The sequence below is a fragment of the Merops nubicus genome, unplaced genomic scaffold, assembly GCF_000691845.1.
Source record: "Merops nubicus isolate BGI_N331 unplaced genomic scaffold, ASM69184v1 scaffold12793, whole genome shotgun sequence".
In the NCBI taxonomy this organism is placed as follows: domain Eukaryota; kingdom Metazoa; phylum Chordata; class Aves; order Coraciiformes; family Meropidae; genus Merops; species Merops nubicus.
This window is the reverse complement of record NW_008598324.1, coordinates 18,110-39,266: the sequence shown is the minus strand read 5'-3', so window position 1 is coordinate 39,266 and position 21,157 is coordinate 18,110. Positions and strand designations below refer to the sequence as shown.

Below are 21,157 nucleotides of genomic sequence, written 5' to 3'. Positions count from 1 at the left end.
TTCCCTTCTGCAAAAATCTGGAGGAAACAAGGTACATGGAGGATGCAAGTAAACGGGCTTCTAGCAATTAATTCTGTAAATGGGTTATTTGCATACATCTACATGTTTAAAAATGAATTGATCTTTTCTCTTTTGCTTTGTTTTGTTTTTTATTCTCTCCTTGACTTTTGCTTTTGTCTGAGGCCCTCCAGGCCTGTGACATCACTGTCATACACAACACAATGCTGTCAGCCCAAACTCAAAAAGTCTGTTCATCCATCAGCATTTGTTTATCCTTCAGCTTGACTCTTACAAGCACAACTGGTCCACCACAATGAGGGGTGTTGTTCTATAAAGCTCTTTCAGTCTTCTGATCCCATGTAATTTAGGAAGATCCTGACCTAGGATGCCAGTCACTTTACACCAACCACATGAACAAGTCACAAAGTGTGTTTAAGTGAGCAGAGAAGGATTGTGCTGCAAGGAGTCTTGGTTTGTTTCTTTGCTTGACTGGGAAGACCCCAACTGTAGAACGTGTGCCAAGACCTGATTGGGACAAAGAGCATTTTTGCTGTGATACAGATGCTAACACAGCCCTGTTGGGCCTGACACCCAGCAATAAAATTGGCCAAGAACCCAATGGGCTCCAAGACTGAGGCAGACACAAGATCAGAGGCTCAGCAGGACACAACAGACCAGTCACCGCTCCTCTGTGTCCTAGCTCAGCTCAAGGCCTTGAGACTTGCTTATCTGCATCCCTTCTGCAGGCACTGCTCTACTCAAAGTTGCCACCTCCCTACATTTATGTGCGAAACCAGTCCAACTCATAAGGCCTCTCTGATCAAAATGATCTGGAGAAGGGTCAAGAAATTCTTCCTGTCAACAAGAGCCTGGGTCTTCTTAATTTACTAAGGCTATCGAGTCAATTCCATGTGCGTGCGGCTCAGTCATTTCCTGAGTTTACACCGAAAATTTGCAGAATACCTGAGGCACATCACACTTCTCCCATCTAACTTCCAGGTGGTCTGTTTGCAGAGTCAGTATAACAGAACAGATTGAATCATGCTCAGGTTTCCTTTGACACTACCATGTGTAGAATTTACTTCAAATTTAGGACAAAATTATGCAAGCACACAATTCAAAAAAAAGACATAATTTCTGGAACAGCTCCAAGTCCATTCTGGGGTCTTCCTCAGTGAAGAAAATGTACTGTCCAAGGTCTAGCTGAAGTGTATCGAAAAGGATGGAGGAGATGGGTTACAGGCAAACAGTTTGTTTCTCAGAGTTTAAAAGACCAGGACGAACATGTTTCAGAGAAGCCTGTTAAAAAAAAATAATAATAAAAGGCCAGCTGCCAATTTAGGCAGTATCTGTAAGAAAGTAATCACGGGCCACTTCAGGAGAAGAGATCATTTGAGAACCCAGCTGCATTTTTTCTGCTCCAGAATACCAGGGGTAACATCTACAGGAAGGATCTCCTATGTTTGTGGACAGCTGCAGACAACGAAGTCCACTCCAGGAACACTCTAAAATTCTGCTTTCTGATAGCCTGTGTTGGAAAGTCTGGTAACATCACATGGGTGCCGGGGTGCTAGAGTCAACTTAGCACTCAGTGGAGGAGGAGTGCAAGCTGGCACATAGTGCCAAAAGACCCCTGAAGGCTCTGCTGACACTGATCAGAATAGCAAAGTGGGAACAGCACATGGACACTTGTTCCTGGCTCAAGATTCTCATGTGGCTCTTGTTTGACCTCCAAGGCATTTGAAGAGGTTGTGTGCAGAAAGATATATTGATCTCCTCAGTGCTCATGTCTCAGAGACATGGCAAGGCTGGATGACCAAGGCTGGGTCCCATGACACAGAGTTCAGAAATGAAAGTCAAAACCTGCATCTTCACCTCCTCTAGTTTCTCCTCCAAATCTGTATCACTGTATCTCTCATAAACCACAGCAGCAGATCTCCAGTCTTGGTGCAATAAGGAAGCTGTGAACTGTTTCAGGATTTTGCTAGTTTGCAGGCAGGCACATGTTAAGTTCCCTTATTGACCATCAGCCTTCTCCAAGAATCGTCCATGTTACTGGGAAAGCCATTTTATGGGAAATACTATGTCCAGTTCAAATGCTTCTGCATTTCTCAATAACTATTGTCTTCTGGAGTCCAATGATTCTAAAATTACCCCACTTCAAAAGCCAGGATTTCTTATCTTCAGTCTCTGATTTAAGGTTAAAAACACCCAAGGAGAACAAACATCCAGATACCTCTTCAAGCAGTAAGATCAGAAATGACTGTACTATGTGGAAGGCACTTGGGTCCTCTGTGTTTCTGTTAATACAAAACTGGATTTTTTCTGGTAAATGAGCAGTGACAGTGCAGACCCTCAAAGCACCTCCTTTTGGTTAACACTTTACTACCCTTCAATATACACCCATTCAAATCCTGTCTGGTTTTAGCAACTGATGTCTTGGGACTCAGCAGAAAAAGAAATCATTTTACCATCTACAAGTAAGGAAGTAAGGCTTTCAAATGATATGAAATAATTAGGTCTGTTTTCTATGGCACATAAAATCTTAATGGAATCTGTCACTGAGCTTCTTCTTTGTTCCTAAGCTATCATAGCAGCCTGGTTTGAAGGTAGACTCTTTCTTCGCAAGGCTGGAATCACTTTGATTAAAACAGTCTATCTGCTGAAGACATTTGATAACTACCACATGTATCCTTTAGTAGGAAAACTGGAACCTTACCAGTATAGCTACATATGGCAGGAGTTCAGGCAACTCTGTCTGTAATTAGAAATTGATTCAATTTGAAAGGTCTTGATCTGGATTCAAGTTCTTCCCAAAGGAAATAGCCTAGAGATCTATGCTTCTGACACCACCTGTTGCTTACAGATAGAGATACTGATCCATACACTCCTCCAGGCTTCAAGGGTTGAGCCCTCCCCAGCATGGAAAGACTGGAACTGCTGGGACTTCCTGGGACTACAGCAGAATAGTGGCTGTGATTTTGATTCATCATATGGGACTCTCTCCACATTTCCTAAGGGGAACACTGGCAAGATGAGCTTACAATACCACCAAGAAGCCAGTGGCAGAGACAACTACCCTAAACCACAGGTCTATGGTGTACAAGGGCTGCTCTCACTTCATGCACATGAGAAATGTCGAGGATCACAGCATCTGTTTTCTGTCCTACCTGGCTCTTTTCATGTCTGAACGGCCAAGCCTGGGAGAACTGGAAGATGCTGTTCATCTTATGTCTTTCCCACCACAGCTGATCCTGCATTGGAAAGTGAGAGCACAGGAGCTCAGCAGAATGCTTTTCCACACAGTCGTTCCTACTACTCCCTGCCAAAACGGAGTACTGGAGAAGGGAGGAGTTGTGCTCAGCGTAATCCAGCTCACAGTCCTTCCAGGAGGGGCAATGGTTCTGTTCAGATGTGTTCTTCAAGGCTTGAGAAGCTGAGGCATCTAGTGAGCATCACACCAGCTAGCAGTGGTACCAGGATGATATCCACAGATGTAAGTCCACACCCTTGGCTGTGCATCTCCACAGAGAGGTCTCTAGGCCATGCAGGCAGAAAATGCTCAGCTCTGGGCTTCTCCAAGCCAAGCAGAGTGATGCCTGGATCCCCAGGGGAGCTCAGAAGCCAACTGCATCTGCTCAGAGAATGTGTACCCAGGGCACCACCTCATGCTCAGTCTGCAGGAGCCCAGGGGCAGGCACAGGCGTGCTTTGGCTACCTGCATCTCCAGCACTGGCAGTCGGAGTATTTTGCATTCACAGTCCCCATGAGGCTTGGAGGGCAAGCTGTGAGATGCTATTGTGATAGATTTGAACCAGAGGTGAAAAGGTCTCACATCCCATTCCACATCCCTCAGACTATGCAGCTGTATGCTAAACCCACTTCTGTGCTCACAAGGTGTGGACAGGAGAGGTAAGAGGCAGGTGTCAGCAAGGGACCTCCTCCAGTCATGGAGAAGGGAGGTGCCTGTGCACTGGAGAAAGGCCCCTGCTTGGAGGGGAGGACATGTCAACGGGGGATGTGGAGATTTGACCTAGCTCAGGGAGACCAAAAGGGTCAGACCTTTCCCGAAGCTGCAGAGGAGAGAGGGAAGAAAGGGAAAGGAAACGGCCAGGACAAACATATTCTTAGATGAAGAGTCAGGAAAAGGGAACAGTGGCACTCACACAAAAAAGAAAATATGATCCCTCCTTCCCCATTGCTGCCGCTCTGGTCTCCCTTTCTGAACCTGTACAGCTCAAACTTCATTTGCCAAGAGAATTTCAGAGCTCCCCCTCCTGCTGCAGTTACACAGAGGTCTCCTCTCCCCCAGCCAGCTAATTTCCATACTGACACAAGAAAACACTCACTTACTTGCAAGACAGCTGATTAATCCCTTCGATGTAGTAGCATACCCCACCATTGACACAATAGGACTTGGCTGTTTCATTGCATTTTCTAGCATGCCCAGACCAGGAGGAGAGAGTTGTGGTTACTGCAGGGGAAAAAAAAACACACACACACACAAAAAGGATAAATTGTTATTTCCTTTCTTGGGCAATTCTGTTTTCTTAGATGATTTTCAACTAGTTCATTTGTCAAAGCAAAAGCACCAAAATCTGCCTGTGCCTTTAGACCCACCTTCACCTCTCCAGGTCCTGGGATGCAACTTGACCTTTCCTTTCACAGCAGAAGTGGTCAAGTGAGTGAGGAGTTAAGGACACACGTTCCTCTAAGCACCCAGCATGTCAGGACAAGATCATATTTTTGGTAAGCTGCAGGGAGAAGCTTCCCACCTTTTCTTGCCCTCCCCTTACACATGCATGCAGCCCTGCACCAGCAGACAGACAGGAGGTTAGGAAGAACATGTGCTGCAGTCACAGAGGCGTGCTGCTGAGGCCTGATTTGCATCATGGTATTGGACCAAGACCCTGCTACTGCAGGGGACATTTCATTGCTCCACATCTCTGGGAGGAAATAAGTTTTCAGAGACAGAAGCAAGTGCTCTCATTGTCCCCAGAACAGGTCCAGTGCAAACAAGAACAGCTCCACCTCTCCCACCCCTATTTCTGAGCATTTCTTTGTCATGCCCCAATGGGCTGCCTCAAAAGACCAAGCAGAAGTTCATCAGCAGAAGTCAGTGAGCCCCAGTCTATGCTAAGAATGAGGCAGCCAGTGTAACTCAAGTTTCCTGGGATACAGATACTTTTCCAAATTCAAATTTATTTCTGGAGAAATTCTTTCCAGCCATATAGGGTACAAAAAACCCCTGATATTATGCTGCAGAATATCACTGCAATTCCTGTCTCTGAATGACCCAGACAACTCACACCCAAAGGAGCGAGTGTCTATAGGCAAGATAGAGGCTTCTAGGAAGGGAAAAAGTTTTTTTTTTAGAGCAATTGGCACTGGTTACAAAAGCAGACCAACTTTGAGGAATACAGACCCAGGTTCATGTAACTGAAAGAAAGGCTGGGCACTCAAAAGCGCCTGCTTTTTCCAACAGAATGCTTAATCCCATTAAAGGTAGTCCCCCTTCCTGGACTACTCACCTTGCTTGTACTCTATCGCAGTTGTATCTCCATCAGTGTGGCTATTACCTACTTTCTAGTGCCTTTTATGCTGTAGTTGAGGTTTCTGAGGAGATGCCCTTCTCCATCCTGCTTTCCAAAGCATTAACAAACCTCATGGCGAGGTTAGCGACTTCAAACCAGTGGCTGAAGACTAAACACCTCATTGACACAGGATTCAAGGAAGAAGGCTGGAGCTGGAGCCTCAGAGCCTCAGGCAAGAGCTAGTCAGAAGCACGGGGGAAGCAGTGAGGCATGCCAGAGCGTGCCCTGGAGGGAGCAGGTTCAGAGGCTGCCGCGGGTGCCTGCCCTGCTGCCTCCAGCTCCAGCCCACACCTCCAGAGCCAAGGTCTCTGTTCTCACGCTCCAGCTCCAGCCCAGCACTTGTCAGACATGTCTAGGCTTTCACTGGTAAAGGACGGCTCCCAGCATTCTGTGAAGACTTTCTCATTTGGGTGATGCTTGGCACCTTGAGCAACCAAACAAACTTATTCTGGATGCCTTGCTTTCAGAACTGCCTCTGACCGTATGGTCAGATCTTTCAGAATGAGGAGTTTGCTCATTAGACCATGCACAAGCAGGAGTAGCCCACACTGTCACCTGCACACAGGTCAAGGCAGAGCCAAGTGTACTATCCATTTTGCTTGAAGCAGTGCATAGTACAACCCCATTGTCTTCTGTTGCCATAGGCAAGTCAACGCCTTCCACTGTCTGACAGAGCTGGGGTCATACACCAAAAAGAGCTATTTCTATGCTTTGCCTTAAAAAAAAAAAAACATTGCTTCTGGGGCTGTCTTTTCACAGCTATCCAGGGCACAGCAAGTTGTCTCAAAGTGCTCTGCAAGCCAGACATGGAAACTACTTCAGCCAAGACTGAAAATGCACATGGCCCCAGGACAGCAAATAGCTGCTCCCCTCCTAGGGCACGTACATCAGCCAGCTGGGAGCCAAATGTGAGGACCACTATACTGGGTGTCCAGCAGAGTCTATGCTGGGTGTTAGAAGGGATGATGATTTGACCAAGCCACTAAAGAGGTCTTTGCAAAAAAACCCTTCAATATGAAAGCTTCCTAACTTCTGTAGGGAAACTCAGCTCTCTCTTCCAGTTAAGATTAATGGCAACTAGAACCAAAAGACATTGTAATGCCTTTGTAACCTGTCTGTATAATTAACACCTTTACGAGATAGTAGCACATTTCTTCAGTGGAGGGCTGCAGGTTCAGGACAGAGGAGCTCTAATTACATGTGATTGCACCTGGTCTTCCTTTGCAAGGCCCATTAGCTATTGCTTGATGCACCCACTGAAGCCTTAACACCAAATTCCATCTTAAAAATGAGCATGAAAATAAAACCTAGGCTGGCCAGCACCCACCACAGGAGCTGCTGAAAGCCACTTGCATGGTGGCCTTTGGTTTGGAGTGCTTGAAGGCTTTTCCTGAAGTACCTGAAGACTGCACAGCGAGCAGGTTTCTGTTAAAGCTGCATGCATACCTCAGATCAGGGAGCACTGTAACTTCATGAACCAAAGCACCAGTGTAAATTGAAAGGAGCATGAAGAACAAGCACATCCTGCAGAAAGCTGTCACCCCTGCAACCATCAAATGTAACAATTGCTAGCAAGCAAAACAATCCACCTGACAGTGTGTCACATCATAAATCCTACAGGAAAGGCTTCTAGAGCAAGCCTGCCCACTGTAAGGGAGGGGCAGAGAGCAAGAAATAAAAACAGAGCCCAGAAATCTCCCCACAGAAAACACCTCAGAGAAAAAAGTACTGTTTCCACCAGAACAGGTGGCCAGGGAGATGCAGTGCTGTGTGATGTTGTAATAACAGACTAGATGACAGTGCTGACCATCTAGTGCATGGAATATTCATCCCACATAAACAATTTTGTTCCTTTTAAACAATTTTTTTAGGAGAGTGACATGAATGAGGCTTGGGACTCATGCATGTTGTACACTTCCAGAGAGCTGCCAGGAGAGCTGTGCCTGTCAGAACAATAGATGCCTGACCAATTCCACTAGAAACATCTTGTTAACATAGCTTTCTTTTAAATCCTGTTTTCTACAAGTACCACACCTTTTCTCCCAAAGAAGCACAAAGTGTTTTAAAACTGAGTCACAGAATCCTGTTACAGTGGTCCATTTGTTAGCAGCAGAGATGTAGCAAAGGCTACAGAAAGAGACAGTTGGCGCAGTTAGTTCCCTATTGAGAAGAGAGTGTCATGGAATAGAGACCATTATAAGACCATCAGATGAGCAGCACTGGTCAAACCAAAGCCCTCTCTGGTCTCTGACAGTGGCCAATAGACAATGCTTAAGTAAGATCAGTATGAGCATGCAATGATAAATTTCTTCTGGCCATCTAGGATGAGCAGAAGCAGCTCAGAGACAACCTAAGTCAGCAAGAGTGTCTTTGTAGTTAGTAGTCTTTGATGGATTTCTTTACTGGAAACTAGACACAAATGCGTCTTGTTGCCATTTGAACAAATCTAATCTTGTGGCATCCACAATATTTGTGACAAGACCTCCAGTGTTATGTTCACAACGCGAAGACACATCTCCATTTACTTCTTTTAAACCTGCCCCTTCCCGGCTCTTCTGTTAGAAAAAAGAGTTATCATCCCCAGCTCCTTTCCCCTCTGCTACCTGTGGCTTTATAAAGTACAACCAGCAGCTCCTTCCCTAGCTGGAAAGCAATGAACCCTTTAGTAGCTTCTTATACAAAGGTGGACCTACCTGCAGTCCTTTTTTGTGCCATCTCTGGTTCTGTTTTTCCCTTTGGAGATGGGAAGACCATCCTGCACACACAGCATTTGTCACCCGGGTTTTTTCTGTATTCTACTCATAGAATTCCTAGTGTTCATTTTGAGTTCTGATGTACTGAATACGGATCTTTATCTATTGTAACCCTGGAATCTCACTCCTGAACAGTAACACAGAGTCCAGAGCTTCTCAAGGTGTCCGGCTGCTCTGGGGTGTTGCTGGAGCTCGGGCTTCACGTTCATGAGGGCAGTAGCTGTAACTAGTTTGGGAGCAAGCAGCCACCTGCCAACTCAGGGAGCAGCTCTGGTGGGGGAGGAGAGGGAAGTGAAATGTCTCGCTTAGAAAATGTTAATTGTGCCTGGCTTTAAATGTGTCCCCACCACCACCACCTTGACACCTCATGGCTGTAGATCACAGACAAGCCCATTGAAGCATAAGGCCAAGAGAGACCTCAGTTACTTCATGTTTATATGTATTCTACATCAGTCTGGATCACCGGAAAAACCTTAATAAATATCTGCTTGGTCCTGAGCCATCTGCAGTTTGTTGACCAGCGTTGGTAAAGTGAGCCCCACATACAGGTTATTTGCAGTCGTGCATGTTCATTCATCTCTGGATTCTTTATAATCTAAGTTCTTTAATATGAGGGTGATAGACCACTAGAATAGATTGCCTAGAGAGGTAGTGGAGGCCCCATCCCTGGAGACATTCAAGGTCAGGCTTGATGAGGCTCTGAGCAGCTTGACCTAGTTGGAGATGTCCCTGCTTATAGCAGGGGGGTTGGACTAAATGACCTTTGGAGGTCCCTTCAAACCCAAACATTCTAGGATTCTAGGATTCTATCTCCACTCCAAACACCACTAAGATATGCCTGATAATCCAGAAGTCACTTCCTACAGCTATTTAACCTTAGCTGCCACACAGTACCAGGCAGATTTTGCTCCCTGTTGGCTTTTGTGATAGCATAAGTCCTTCATTCAGCCTCCAACACAACTCCACCTATCCCAAATGACTTAGAAAGTTGTAAAAGTACTGAGATAAATGGAGAGCATAAGTCTTATGAGGAGTGGCTGAGGGACCTGGGGTCGTTTAGCATGGAGAAAAGGAAGCTCAGGGCAGATCTTCTCACTTTCTACAACTTCCTGAAAGGAGGTTGTAGAGGGGTGGTGGTTGGTTTCTTCTCCCCAGGAACAAGCGACATGACAAGAGGAAATGGCCTCAAGTTGCACTAGAGGAGTTTTAGCTTGCATATTAAGAAAAATTTTTTCCCCAAAAGGGTTGTCAAGCCTTGGAACAGGCTGCCCAGGGAAGGGGTTGAATCACCATCCCTGGATGTGTTTAAAAAACATATAGATATAGTGTTTAGGGACAGGAGTTAGCAGTGGACTTGGTAGAATCAGGTTAATGGTTGGACATGATGACCTTAAAGGTCTTTTCCAACCCAAACAATTCCATGATTCTATGATTCTATCTGAATAAGCAAGGGAACCTTTTTGGATGTTAGCTGCAACTTACATGGAAAGGGACTCACATGAAGGCAGTGGAAGACAATGAGGGGTTTTGTGCAGTCGCATCAGTCGTGTACCAACTGCCCTCCCAAGTACTTCAATGAATTAAGAGCAGGAAACATGGAGCATGCATGGGGCAATCTATAGGAAAGAAATTGTGAAATTAGACCAGTGGGAATAAGCAAGCTGCTATTGAGACAGGGGTCTCTGCAAACACATAGACAAATACAAAGCTCCTGCAAGGTGGAACAAAGCTGGAGCAGCAGCAGCAAGTCAGATCTCCAGCTGGTCTCTGTCCCAGGACTGAGGACAAAGCAGAGGGGAATAAAGAGGTGAGGATAGGGAAAATAGGCCTGCAACTCGATGGATGTGGTTGCAAACAATCTGAACCCACATTTTATTGTTGCTGTCCCAGTTAATGAGGACAATGCAGCATAAACAAGAGATTCAGAGCACTGTAGTCACTCAGGGCATATATTCTCCACCGCATGCCTAGTTTATTCAGGACTAACATCAATGACGGGGCAGCAGGGAGGGGAGCCAAGGGCACTGACATTACCATGTGGACTTCCCTTCACACAATCCATCTACGCAGAAAGGCCATTAATGATTGTGTAGGGATTCTTACACAATTCTTACCACGCACGTCATTTAACCTTTGCAGACAGCTCACCAGCCTGTTCTCAGAAATCTGGTGAAATATTCCCCCTGCAAAGAGTTAATAAATGCAGCTTGGACTATAAATTATAGTTAATTTTTCACAAACTACAGCTACTGTCGAGGAGAGCAGGGAGATGGTGATAGTTTCACTGCTCCTTTTTCTTTTTTTTTTTATAAATAACTTTGACTGGTGGGTTCATAGAGTACAGACACTTCATTCTCTCAATATTTAGACATTCAGTTAGACAGATGAACTCAGCTGTTTGGAGAGTGTATACAAATTGCCTGCTCTGTATATGCCTCATGTACTTACTGATAAAACACAGAATTGCTGAGGTTCCTCTCAACCAAATTCATCCAACTGCTTGTCAGAAGAACATGGATGAGGTGTCTGACCGAGCTATTCCTTAGATGTAGCACCATAATCCTGAGGCGAGCCACACTAAATCCATGATTTACACTGATGAATACACTGAGGGGCTGTTGATCCTAACCATTCTCTCTGTGGCAGATTTCTGTTGTCTGGTACGACACTCTCTTTTCTTACTAAATCTGCATAGAGGCTGGATGCTCGCTGCTGCTATTCATATATAAAAACAGAGGGGCCTGTGGAGACTGGGGCTCGCCTGGCAACAGACTGGGGACTCTTGACAATCATAAAAATTCTGCTTCTGTGTGTTTATTCACTTGGAAAAGACCCAAAAGTTACCTCTGCACTTTACTGAAAAAGATCCTGCTGGAACTATGTTCCCAGTTCTTGAGGGGATCATGATGACCAATAGAAGACTAGAAATTCATTCCAAAATGTAAATGCCAGACTGCAGGACACTCATCTCAGAGCATCAGATATTGCTGATCACAACAACACAGGTAGCACTTCCCACATCTGCACTGGTCAGGTGTTTCCGGAGCGCTAAGGGATGGACTGGTTCTTTCCATAGGACAGGTAGCTATTGCAGGGACAAAGTCTTGTGTTACTATAAAACTTCTAGTTTCTCCTACAGTCTGATCTCTCCAGCTTTATGAAGGAGCCCTCCCTATGCTTTTCTCTGCTACAGGGTTCCCAGAATGCATATTAGTACTGCATATTAGTACTGCAGCATTTCATTCTCCCACATCCCCATCATCAATTGTCATAACAGCAACATGACACTTCACTGAGAGGATTTGATAAACAACCTAAAAAGCCTTTTGCAGGGCCAGTGCCAGTATGAATGCTCTGCAGGCTGAAGCTGAAGCCCAAGAAGTGAAACAACATGCCAGGATCACACGATGAAGGCAGACAGAGCAGATATCCTGGTACACATCCTCCTGATCTGAACACTGGGCTTACAGCCTCAGTTCTTCCAGGGGACATCAGCTTTCATCCTCTGCTTCACTCCATACTGCCCATCTTCGCCTTTAGAGTCACAAAGGCCTGTCTCACATCACATCTAGAGTAGTAGATGTGATGGCGACTTAAAAAACACACATGCAAAATAAGCCACAGCCAGGACCTGACAGCAGACAGGCCCAACACAGCTCCCTTTGCAGCCTGACGGCGAGATCTCCAACACGTACACCTCAAGGTACCACGCCTGTGTGTGTGCAGGCTCCACTCAATTATCAACCACACCTCTGGCTGTGGGTTTTAAATTATCTGAGCAAATGCCACACCAGGACTTATTTTTAGTCTAGTACTGAAAACTGGTCTATCTGCATGAACCTTGCTGGACTGACTTCTGTCTCTTCTACCGGTGCTCTGGGCACAGGACACCCTTCAACTCCAAATCAGCAGCATCACACTCCTGTTTGTAGCATTGCTGGCCCCAGGAGAGCACAGTGCCTTCAGACTGGAGTGATCAGAGTGAACAGACGATTAACGTGCAAATTTGCCATGGTCACCCAGTAAAAGCCATGCCAGACTGGCCTTGAGACAAGGTTGGGGGGAATTGGCTGAAACTCAATTACATGGCAAATCTTACTGTGGTATATGCTGAGGCTTTGATGTGACTAGATGTGACTTACAAACCACATGACAGTACAGACATCACTGAGCCACTGTAATTATGCAAGTTCACCAGGCCTGTCTCACACCGGAGAGAGAAAGTAAGGAAAACACATCCAACTAACAACTTCCATGCTAAGCATTGGGGAAAGTATTAAATGTGAGAGGGAGAGCTTGAATGAGTCTGAACCAATGAGTCTACCAACTTAGTTCAATGGTATCACCTAAGATGACAACTATGGACACAAATCTGTGGGCCCAATCTGCTGTATGGAGAGTTAGACTCAACTGGAGAAAGAAGGGCTGTTTCATCTACCCTGCAACAAGGATCTCTAGAGGGATTTCAGGGAGAGCTTGTGATCCTCAGCAGTTGAAATAAAGGCCCCTAAGATCAATCCAGAGAGCCCAGCTTTCATTCAGGTGCCTCAAATTAGCCCCCCAATCCTCATGTTCCCAGAACAACTCAGCACTGCCTCTTCTGCTCTTTCTTTCTCTCATCTTCTCATCAGACCCCAAAATGTGCTCTCTGCTGCAGAGCACAATGGGGTGAGATCAGACAGCTCACCAACACTGCCAGCCTGCATCGGCTGGTAAAGGTACTCAAGAAGATTAGCAGGATAGTGACCCAGACAAAGGGCATGAGCAAAGTCCAGGTGAGCAGCTGCAAGGATCCACATGCTGGTTTAAAGCATCTGCTCATCACTGGTGGATCCTCTTGTATCCTGATGATATCCAAACCATGTTTCCTCCACCCAGGCTGTATTCTCTTTTTACCCTCAAGACTTTACTTGTTTGTTGAAATCAAAGAAAAAAAAAAAAAAAACAGAGAACTCACCAGTTGAAAACAGGCATAAGGGATTACCTGACCTTTCCAGAGATTTCAAACATTACCTTACCTTTTAAAAAAATGAAAATTTGGTAAGATATTAGTATCTTTCTCCTGCATAAACCTTCTATCACAGAATGCTCTGAACCTTTTTCCATTTTTGGCTCCATCAAAATGTTTCTAAACTTTGACACCGATGCCTACTCTGTTTACCAAGCAAGCCTGTGGCCACAGACTCCCAAACCTTCTTCAGCTGCTTCAAGCTGCAGTGACCGGATCACCTTACCATTTTGAGTTCCCTGGATGTCGACATGAGCGTAAAGGATCTTTCCCTCTGCATCAGGGCACATGACCAAGTTACCCCATCCCTGTAAGTTGCTGCCTGTGAGCTGAGCCACTGTGACCACCCAACTGTACAGTCTTAGTCTGTGAGAAACACAAGTCATGCCTTATTTAGCACTTTTTCACTATGTATGAGGCTACTACAACTATCTCATGCTAACTGGGTTCAATACGAAGATTTCTTGATAAGAGTAGTAGACATGTCTTCTCATTTGTGCTGCAGTGCTTTCTGAAGAGAGCATCTCTAGGGCTGCTCTAGTCTGACAATGATCAAACAAAAGCATATACTCAGAGGAAGATGTAAAACTGTGGTACCATGTCAAAACACGCAACATCCTGAAAAGACTTTCCCAGACACTCTATCTCCTTTCTGAATCTGGCCCTCAGAGTCTAGCTTGACCATGTGGACCAAAGCTGCTGTTAAGTTCAGCACTACACCTTGATGACCCAGCTAGAACTCATCACACTCCATTGTCCAGCTTGTTACATGTGCTATATGGCTCTAGCTCATCTGAAGGTGTCCACACCACTGAATGAAGTTGAGTGGTACTCCATGCCATGCACGTACCATGTGGTGGAGGTATCAGGAAATGCACCTCTCTGTCTGGCAGGTCTCAGTACTCACCTTGAGTACAGGCTTGCATCCACATGGGCTGGACAAGGATGCAAGTCAGATTTGAATCCAGACAACTCTCAAAATGCAGCACCATCAGATCCCAGATCTCTCAAGTGTGCTGTCTTTGGTCCCAGATCCAGACTGGCATCAGGGTTGTCTCTACACCAGAAACATCATGAGACTGTTGGGCTTCTCCATACTGTCATGAGATTTGTGAGGCCCATATAAAACAGTGCTTCTGTCAGAGGGAACCAGAACGTCCTGCTCCAGTCAGCATGCAGGCAAGGGGAACAGCAGCTGGAGAAGAGATCCCATGCATAGAGATCATCATAACAATGCAGACGTTTCCAAGAACCTATGGTACAGATCTGCCTCCTTGCACCCTGTAGCCTCATGTCAGGTTCCAGCTAAGCATGGGAAGGTGCTGAGATGGAAAGTAACCAGGAAAAAATAATACACTTCCAGAGAAAAAAGTTGCTCAAGAATGGAGGCAGGGTGCCTTAGAGACCTGGCCTGCATTTTGAGTGCTGTCTGGTGTATGCCTTGTGTCAAGGACGCAGCAGTGCCCAGATGTCTGTGGTTACTGAAGAAGAGGAGCAGGAAGGTGGGAGTGACTCAGAATGTGGCAGGATTTGCTAGTAGGTACACTTAGAGGTCATAAGAAAAGCTTTAACAGTGCTCCAAGGGGAAAATATGTGATATCCCTTTCCTTTTCCCAAGGCAAGGGTAGAAAGGAAGGCCAGACCATCCAAGAAGGAACTGTGACCTTCAGGAAAAATGAGTTAAAAGTTAAAAATGTATACACCAGGAACAACAAGGCTACAACAGCAGGGTGAGGCACACGAGGGTAGGTACATGGAGTGATGGGATGTTATCCCCTTGTCCATAGGGAATGTCTGGGCCATGGGGAGAACATGGTGAGCTTCTTGAGGTGTAAGGTCTAACACCCTTCCCTAGCATGCCTGCCTTGCACTAAGGGCCAAACAGAAGTGACCAAGCTGCCTTTGTGAGACATTCTCTCCTTGATTAGGGACATGGTTTAGCAGTGGGCTTGGTGGTGTTAGGTTAATGGTTGGACTTGATGATCTTAAAGGTCTTTTCCAACCAAAGCAATTCTATGTTTCTATGATTCCCGCTGCAGCTACCACCAGGCTTGCATGGTGCTTTCTCAACACAGTGTTTAAAATCCAGTAGATAATCTACAACTTTTTAGTGAAACAATGAGAAGTGGAACAACCTACAGGTGCCAGACAAACTTTGGAATACAGATAGTTAAAAGAATTTCAAGAATTCTAGAAGAATGAGGTACTTGTCAGCTTTCCAGATCACCGCACCTTACAACTTCATTACCTCCTGATATATTATATACATGTGCAATTCTATGATACACCATCGGTAACCATGAAAATCAGGGGGACTATGTGTTGCTTAGATAACACCTGAGAGAGATCATAAAAAAAAGGAATGTGAAGGAAAAAGTCAACTACAACTTTAAATCTGGAGACTTTACCGTCTCTTCACATCATTAAGAAAAAAACTGACAGTCAAGGACGATGTTCCTACAGAAGAAAGAAGTTTTTCAAAAAGAGAAAATTCTGTGCAAGCTATACAACACTTTGACAGTTTCTTTTCTATTGCTGAAATTTGTCTTTTAGTAAAAATAGCATATAACTAATACAAAGCAAATATGTCTCATGGATTTATACTGGTGAACACGAAGGAAAGGTCCTGGGTAAGGACGGTTTGATTGCTGTATTAATGGTGCTGTGTCTCAGCTTGATGTCCCCAGTGCAGTGGAAGGATAAGCAAAACACAAGAGCAAATTTTAAGTGCATTTTTTCTAACCAGAAAAGCTGTTAAAGGATACCTGTGGCAGCAATCAGATTTCCTTTAAAGTCATAAAAGATTGAGCTATCTGAGGAGGATACATCTCCATAAACTCTGGAAAGTGGAATTGTCAGCAGAGAGGCACAGACAGCTATACTGTCAGTTCTGGCCACAAGCAGCTGAAATGGAAATATAGCACAGATCTCAAAATAACCGCCTGGTCCTTGGCTCTGTGAGTGCCCACTTAGTTGTACGGTGTCCTGGTGGGATATCCAGGGTGCTGATGCTGTCCAGGTACTGTGGGGTCCCCAGCAGGAAGAGACTCTCTGACACAGAATAGCGCCCTCCACTAGAAAGAGCTGAACCAAAAGCCTGGCACTTGACTTCTGGACCTACACTTCTACTCACGCTTTGATTTTTATTTTTGTGAGCCCATTTTCTACTGCGTTCATGACAGCTGAATAGGAGGGAATGCTAAAAAGCACTTCCAGCACACTGAAATAAATTAAACATTTTAGGAAATCCATTCTTGTTTTCTGTGGACTCAAGGAAAAATGTGATGACGGGGCACAGATGTAATTTCTGACATTTTTAAGGACTTATGGTTAGAAGACTCCTGTCTTTTTATCTTGTATTTCCCATAGCTGCTTTTGCTTTTCTCACCTATCCTCAAAAAAACTGAAGAAACTCAAACCCAAAACCACCAAAATAAAACCCCCCACTAAATTAAAGGCCGTAACAAGCACATCTTACAAGTATCAATAAACTTATGTCTTGAAAGAGCTGGAAATGCTTAAAATCCAGATGCAATTTTAAGCAGCATGTTCTTCAAGTTACCTTTGCAATAGTTATCAACCTCTCCCCCTCTAAGAGGGAGTAATAGAAATCATATTTTCTGAAAGATCTAGGGAAAGATCAGTGGCTTTAGAAGAAATCAAAGAGAAGTAGCGATTAAAGAAGATTCTAGGAGGCAATAAAGCATTTAAGGCAAAACATCTCATAAAAATAAAACAAGTAAGGGGAAAGAAGCTATATGAGGGGAGCAGGGGGAGAGGTACTTACACTCTTCTTCCATAACAACTATTTTAGTTTCTGAGGCTGGAAAGACTTGTGGTGCTTTCGTTGTTCCTGGGGAAATTAAGGTAAGAAAGTAGTGAACAAAATATCTATTTTGAGCAGAGAAGAGTGGGCTTAGCTACTGCAAGGAGGAGGACAAGGGCAGGTGCTGCTGGGTGGTGCAGGCTGGGGTGGTTGTCAATGTGTTAGTACTGGTTAGAGAATGCCCAGACGGGCAACAGGGTAACAGAGGCAGATACAGGAGTGCCCCTGCAGGAGAGGGCACAGGGCACGCTGGTCCCCTCACTGTACAGGGCCTCATGCCATTAGGATCTCTGTCGTGGTAAAAAGGCAGAAACAGCTCAGGATTCACCTGGCAGGTGATGAGTGAAACTGTGGAAGGTTTTCTCGGCCCTGATGGTCATGAGAGTGCAAAGAGAGGATCGCAGAACATGACAGTGAGAGAAATGTGGAGTTTAAGAAAAGATGAGATCATCTGAAGAACCTCCATCCCACAAGTATGTGCAGTTGTGCGGCACAAAGTAATGCTTGTACAAGAGATGAAGGAACATGAAACAGATGAAGGTCATGGCTCAAGCCAATACAGGAGCCAAGGGTATGTAGTTATTTCCTCTTTATAAATGAGGATACTGAGAGAGTCCAATGTCCACAGTGACCAGCAGTCCTCAAGCCTGCTGACAGTGACAGCCTCTTCTGGATCAAAGTCCCTCACCACCCTTTGGATGCACGAAGGAGAAAGCACCGGGAGCCCATGCTGTGTGTGCAGCACCTTGTCAGAGAAGAGAGGTGAGACCATCATGAAAAGGTCAAAGCATAAAGAATTTTTTCTTGAAATTTGTTTTTTCCTGCAGTGTTTAGCAAAGGTAGTGGGGGGGAGGGAGGGGGTCAGTTAAGGAGGTGTCTAAACATTTTCCAAGGAAAAAACATCTGAAACAGTCACAGCTCAGCTGTGCCCTCATGCCCATGTGATACCAATAAACAGAACTGGGAAATGGGACATTTTTCTAAGAAAGAACCTAATTTACCTCAAACTAATAAAAATCTGAAAATAGTAGAAAAACACAATATGTTTTGGCTAGGCCCAGAAGCATTTCCTCAGAAACTGACACCCTCCCAAAGCTTTTTTCAATGCAAAAGCATTTATTTCTGAGCCGGGCATTTTGTGGAACTACCAGAATTACAGATGAGACATGAGGTGATAGGATTGGCTGATGGGCATTTTCTGAGTGACAAGTGGTCTCTGCTCTGCAAACACTCTCTTGCTAAAGAAAATCCCTCTTCAGTGTAATGTTTGCAGTGATTTGCAGCAGATCTGCATGGCTGAAAAGGTGCTTTTCTGAAACTGGTGTAAAGCCAAAAAGTGGTAGCAGTACAGAGCAAAGAATACTTTGCAATGGCAACGCTGCTTCACCAGGCTGAGAGATTTTTACCAGCAGACTGAAACTCAGACCTTCACATCCATGGGCATAAGGGTCTCGTGTGTGAGCTCATTCTCTGCCAGTCAGGACTCAAGTGGGCTCAGGAGCCTCTACACCCTTAGAGGGGAACAGCATGTTGGGCTACGGTCACCTTGCTTCTCCATGATGCTCATCTCAAGCCTCAACAGCTCCAGCCACCTCTTGCAAAACTCTCTCTCTACGAGGGCACTCTGAGATGTCCCCAAATTCCTATCTCTGTATCACAAGATGCGGCGTTAGCTCAGGATGTTTTCCTAGTCCTGGATTCACCCACCTGTATCACAGCAACATGCAGGACCTCTAACAATACTGCTAAGTTCCAGGTCTGAAAGCGTCTTTCCAGCAGACAGTCACAGAGCATCACTCCCAGCCAGCCTGCCCAGGACAGGCAGATGCACCAGGTCCCCAGGGACAGGGTGGAAGTAAAGAAGCAGAATATAAAGCAGCAGGATATATAGAAACAGCAATAGCCAGAGTGAGCTTCTGGGAAAGAGGAGAAGGCTCCAAAGGGAGACCAGCTCACATATCAGCTCTGATGAATCGTTTTAAACTACTAGAGCTTCACAGAGCACTGTGTTGAGACTTTGACACAATAGGATCAGTGTTGAGAGTTCTGGAGAAGGGTGGAGGTGGGGACAGAAGACAGCATGCACATGGATTCAGAGGCAAGGAGATGCTCCGCAGTTTTCTACTGAAAAATATCACGGAAGAAAGGAACTTGCAGAAGTGAGGAAAGCTATTAAGAACCCAAGAAGGTCCAGCAGTGAGGAAAAAGGGAGACTCCAGGACATCAAGTGCCTGGGCACAGATGAAGTCTGCTCAGCTTCCACCAGGAGGAAGTGAGGAAAGAGTGCAATCGGGGTGACAGAACTACAAATCCTGCAGCAATCACCATCATTTTCTCCAGGTTTGCAAAGGACTACAACTAGCCTGCACCTGCTGTCCTGCCAGGTGACCTGCAAATAGCAGCAGCAAGCTGTGTGTGCAGCTGAGTGTGGGAAGCTAACGGCAGATCTGCAAGGCAGCTTAGAAAATGGATTAGTCAAAGCCCTGCTATAGCAGGGCACAGCAGGCAAGCTACTGGAGCTGCAACACCTTCCAGCCCTCACTAGAAAAAGGTCCATGCCAGCTTTTTGGTTCTCTTTTGTTACTTTTCAGGTCTCGAGGTATTTCTGGGCAACTCAGGTGTGTCCTCATTCCCCCTGTGACCTGAGTGACAGCAACCACCTATTCTTGCCAGACAGAGAGGGAGAGTTAAACCCTGGCACATGCTGGGTGTGGGAAGGGGCAGCTTGCAGCAGTGGTGGGCTGATGTGCATTTTCCTGGTGCCCGAAGCCATGAGCAGGATCAGAGCCTTGTGGCGAGCGCTGCTCAGGCACACTCTCCCTCTTGTGAAAGGGGACTGCTCGTTCCTGGGAAGGACGAGCAGAGGAGGCAGGCAGGGCTCTGATGGCAGGCACATGCTGCCCATGTGTGTTGCACATGGGGAGGAGGGGTTGCACATGCAGCTCCCACTTAAAATAGGAATGGTTTGCATAGGATGGCCAGAGCACGAGTCTGAAGAAAAATTCAGTCTGGACACCTGGGATCAGGAAGAAACACAGCAGAGCAGCAGTGCTAACTTCATAGACGTGACTCATGAAGGCCGGGAGGTTTGAGCATGGATGGCCTTTCTCCAGACGTTGCAAGCACTGAAATTTTACAGGCAGAGTAGCTGAGGGGGACCCTATGGCGCATTGTTGCTTCACAGAATAGAAGACTGAGGACTGAAAACACTGCTGTGGCCAAGGTTAATAGAGAAAATGATGCCAGGAAGCAACAGGAGTAAGCTACCTTCCTTCACATTTGACTCATGCTAATAAAAGCACGACATAGAAGCTGGATCACACCAAGGGGCTGCAGAGCACAGTGGCCAGGCTCCCGCAGTGACCCATTGTGAATGGCAAGAGGAAGAGCTTAGGAAACAGAGCTTGCACAGAGTCATCCCTCCCCTAGTTGCACCCTCACAGCTTCTGGCAACTAATGTAGGGACTTTTGGAGCTGGAGGGTGCATCCAAACCATCACGTTAAGCAATATAATTATTAAGACCAAGATAATAACAAAACCACCTAACCTCAGAATCCATCCTCTGAGCTCTAAGAGATGGAGCACACATTCTAGGATGAAAACCAGAAGCAACTTCACCCATCACAAAGCTATGGTTTAATTACTTGTCTTCTGGTGAGTTTTGCTTCTCAGAAATCCTTAAATAAAATAAAACATCAATCCCACCATCTTCCTTTCCTCCTTACCCCCTTTTAAAAAAATGCATAGACTGTAAGTTTATTTAAAATGTAAATTAACCACATTGCCAGTGACAGATAACAAAGATAAACGTTTATGCTAAGCTGCATTTTTCTTATCTCCCAAGATTGTTTTACTCTGTATCTTGAAAGCATGAAACAAAATACAAGACAGATCATGTGCAGAACCTCCTGCTTTCTGCTTGAATGGCAGACAGCTCAAGATATTTGCTGGCTTCTTCACTTACCACTTTTCACA

At 45.4% G+C, this 21,157-nt stretch overlaps 1 protein-coding gene across 1 annotated transcript in view; it reads right to left on the bottom strand.

Annotated features, from left to right (window-relative positions):
• Positions 1 to 21,157, bottom strand: part of NRG2 (neuregulin 2) — a gene marked incomplete at its 5' end in the record, with an annotated part of 67,725 nt that overhangs the window by 34,567 nt on the left and 12,001 nt on the right. The window contains 2 exons of the mRNA XM_008937016.1: positions 4,354 to 4,474; positions 8,866 to 8,895. Coding sequence (XP_008935264.1) covers positions 4,354 to 4,474; positions 8,866 to 8,895 — 151 coding nt within the window. The remainder of the gene's footprint in view (positions 1 to 4,353; positions 4,475 to 8,865; positions 8,896 to 21,157) is intronic.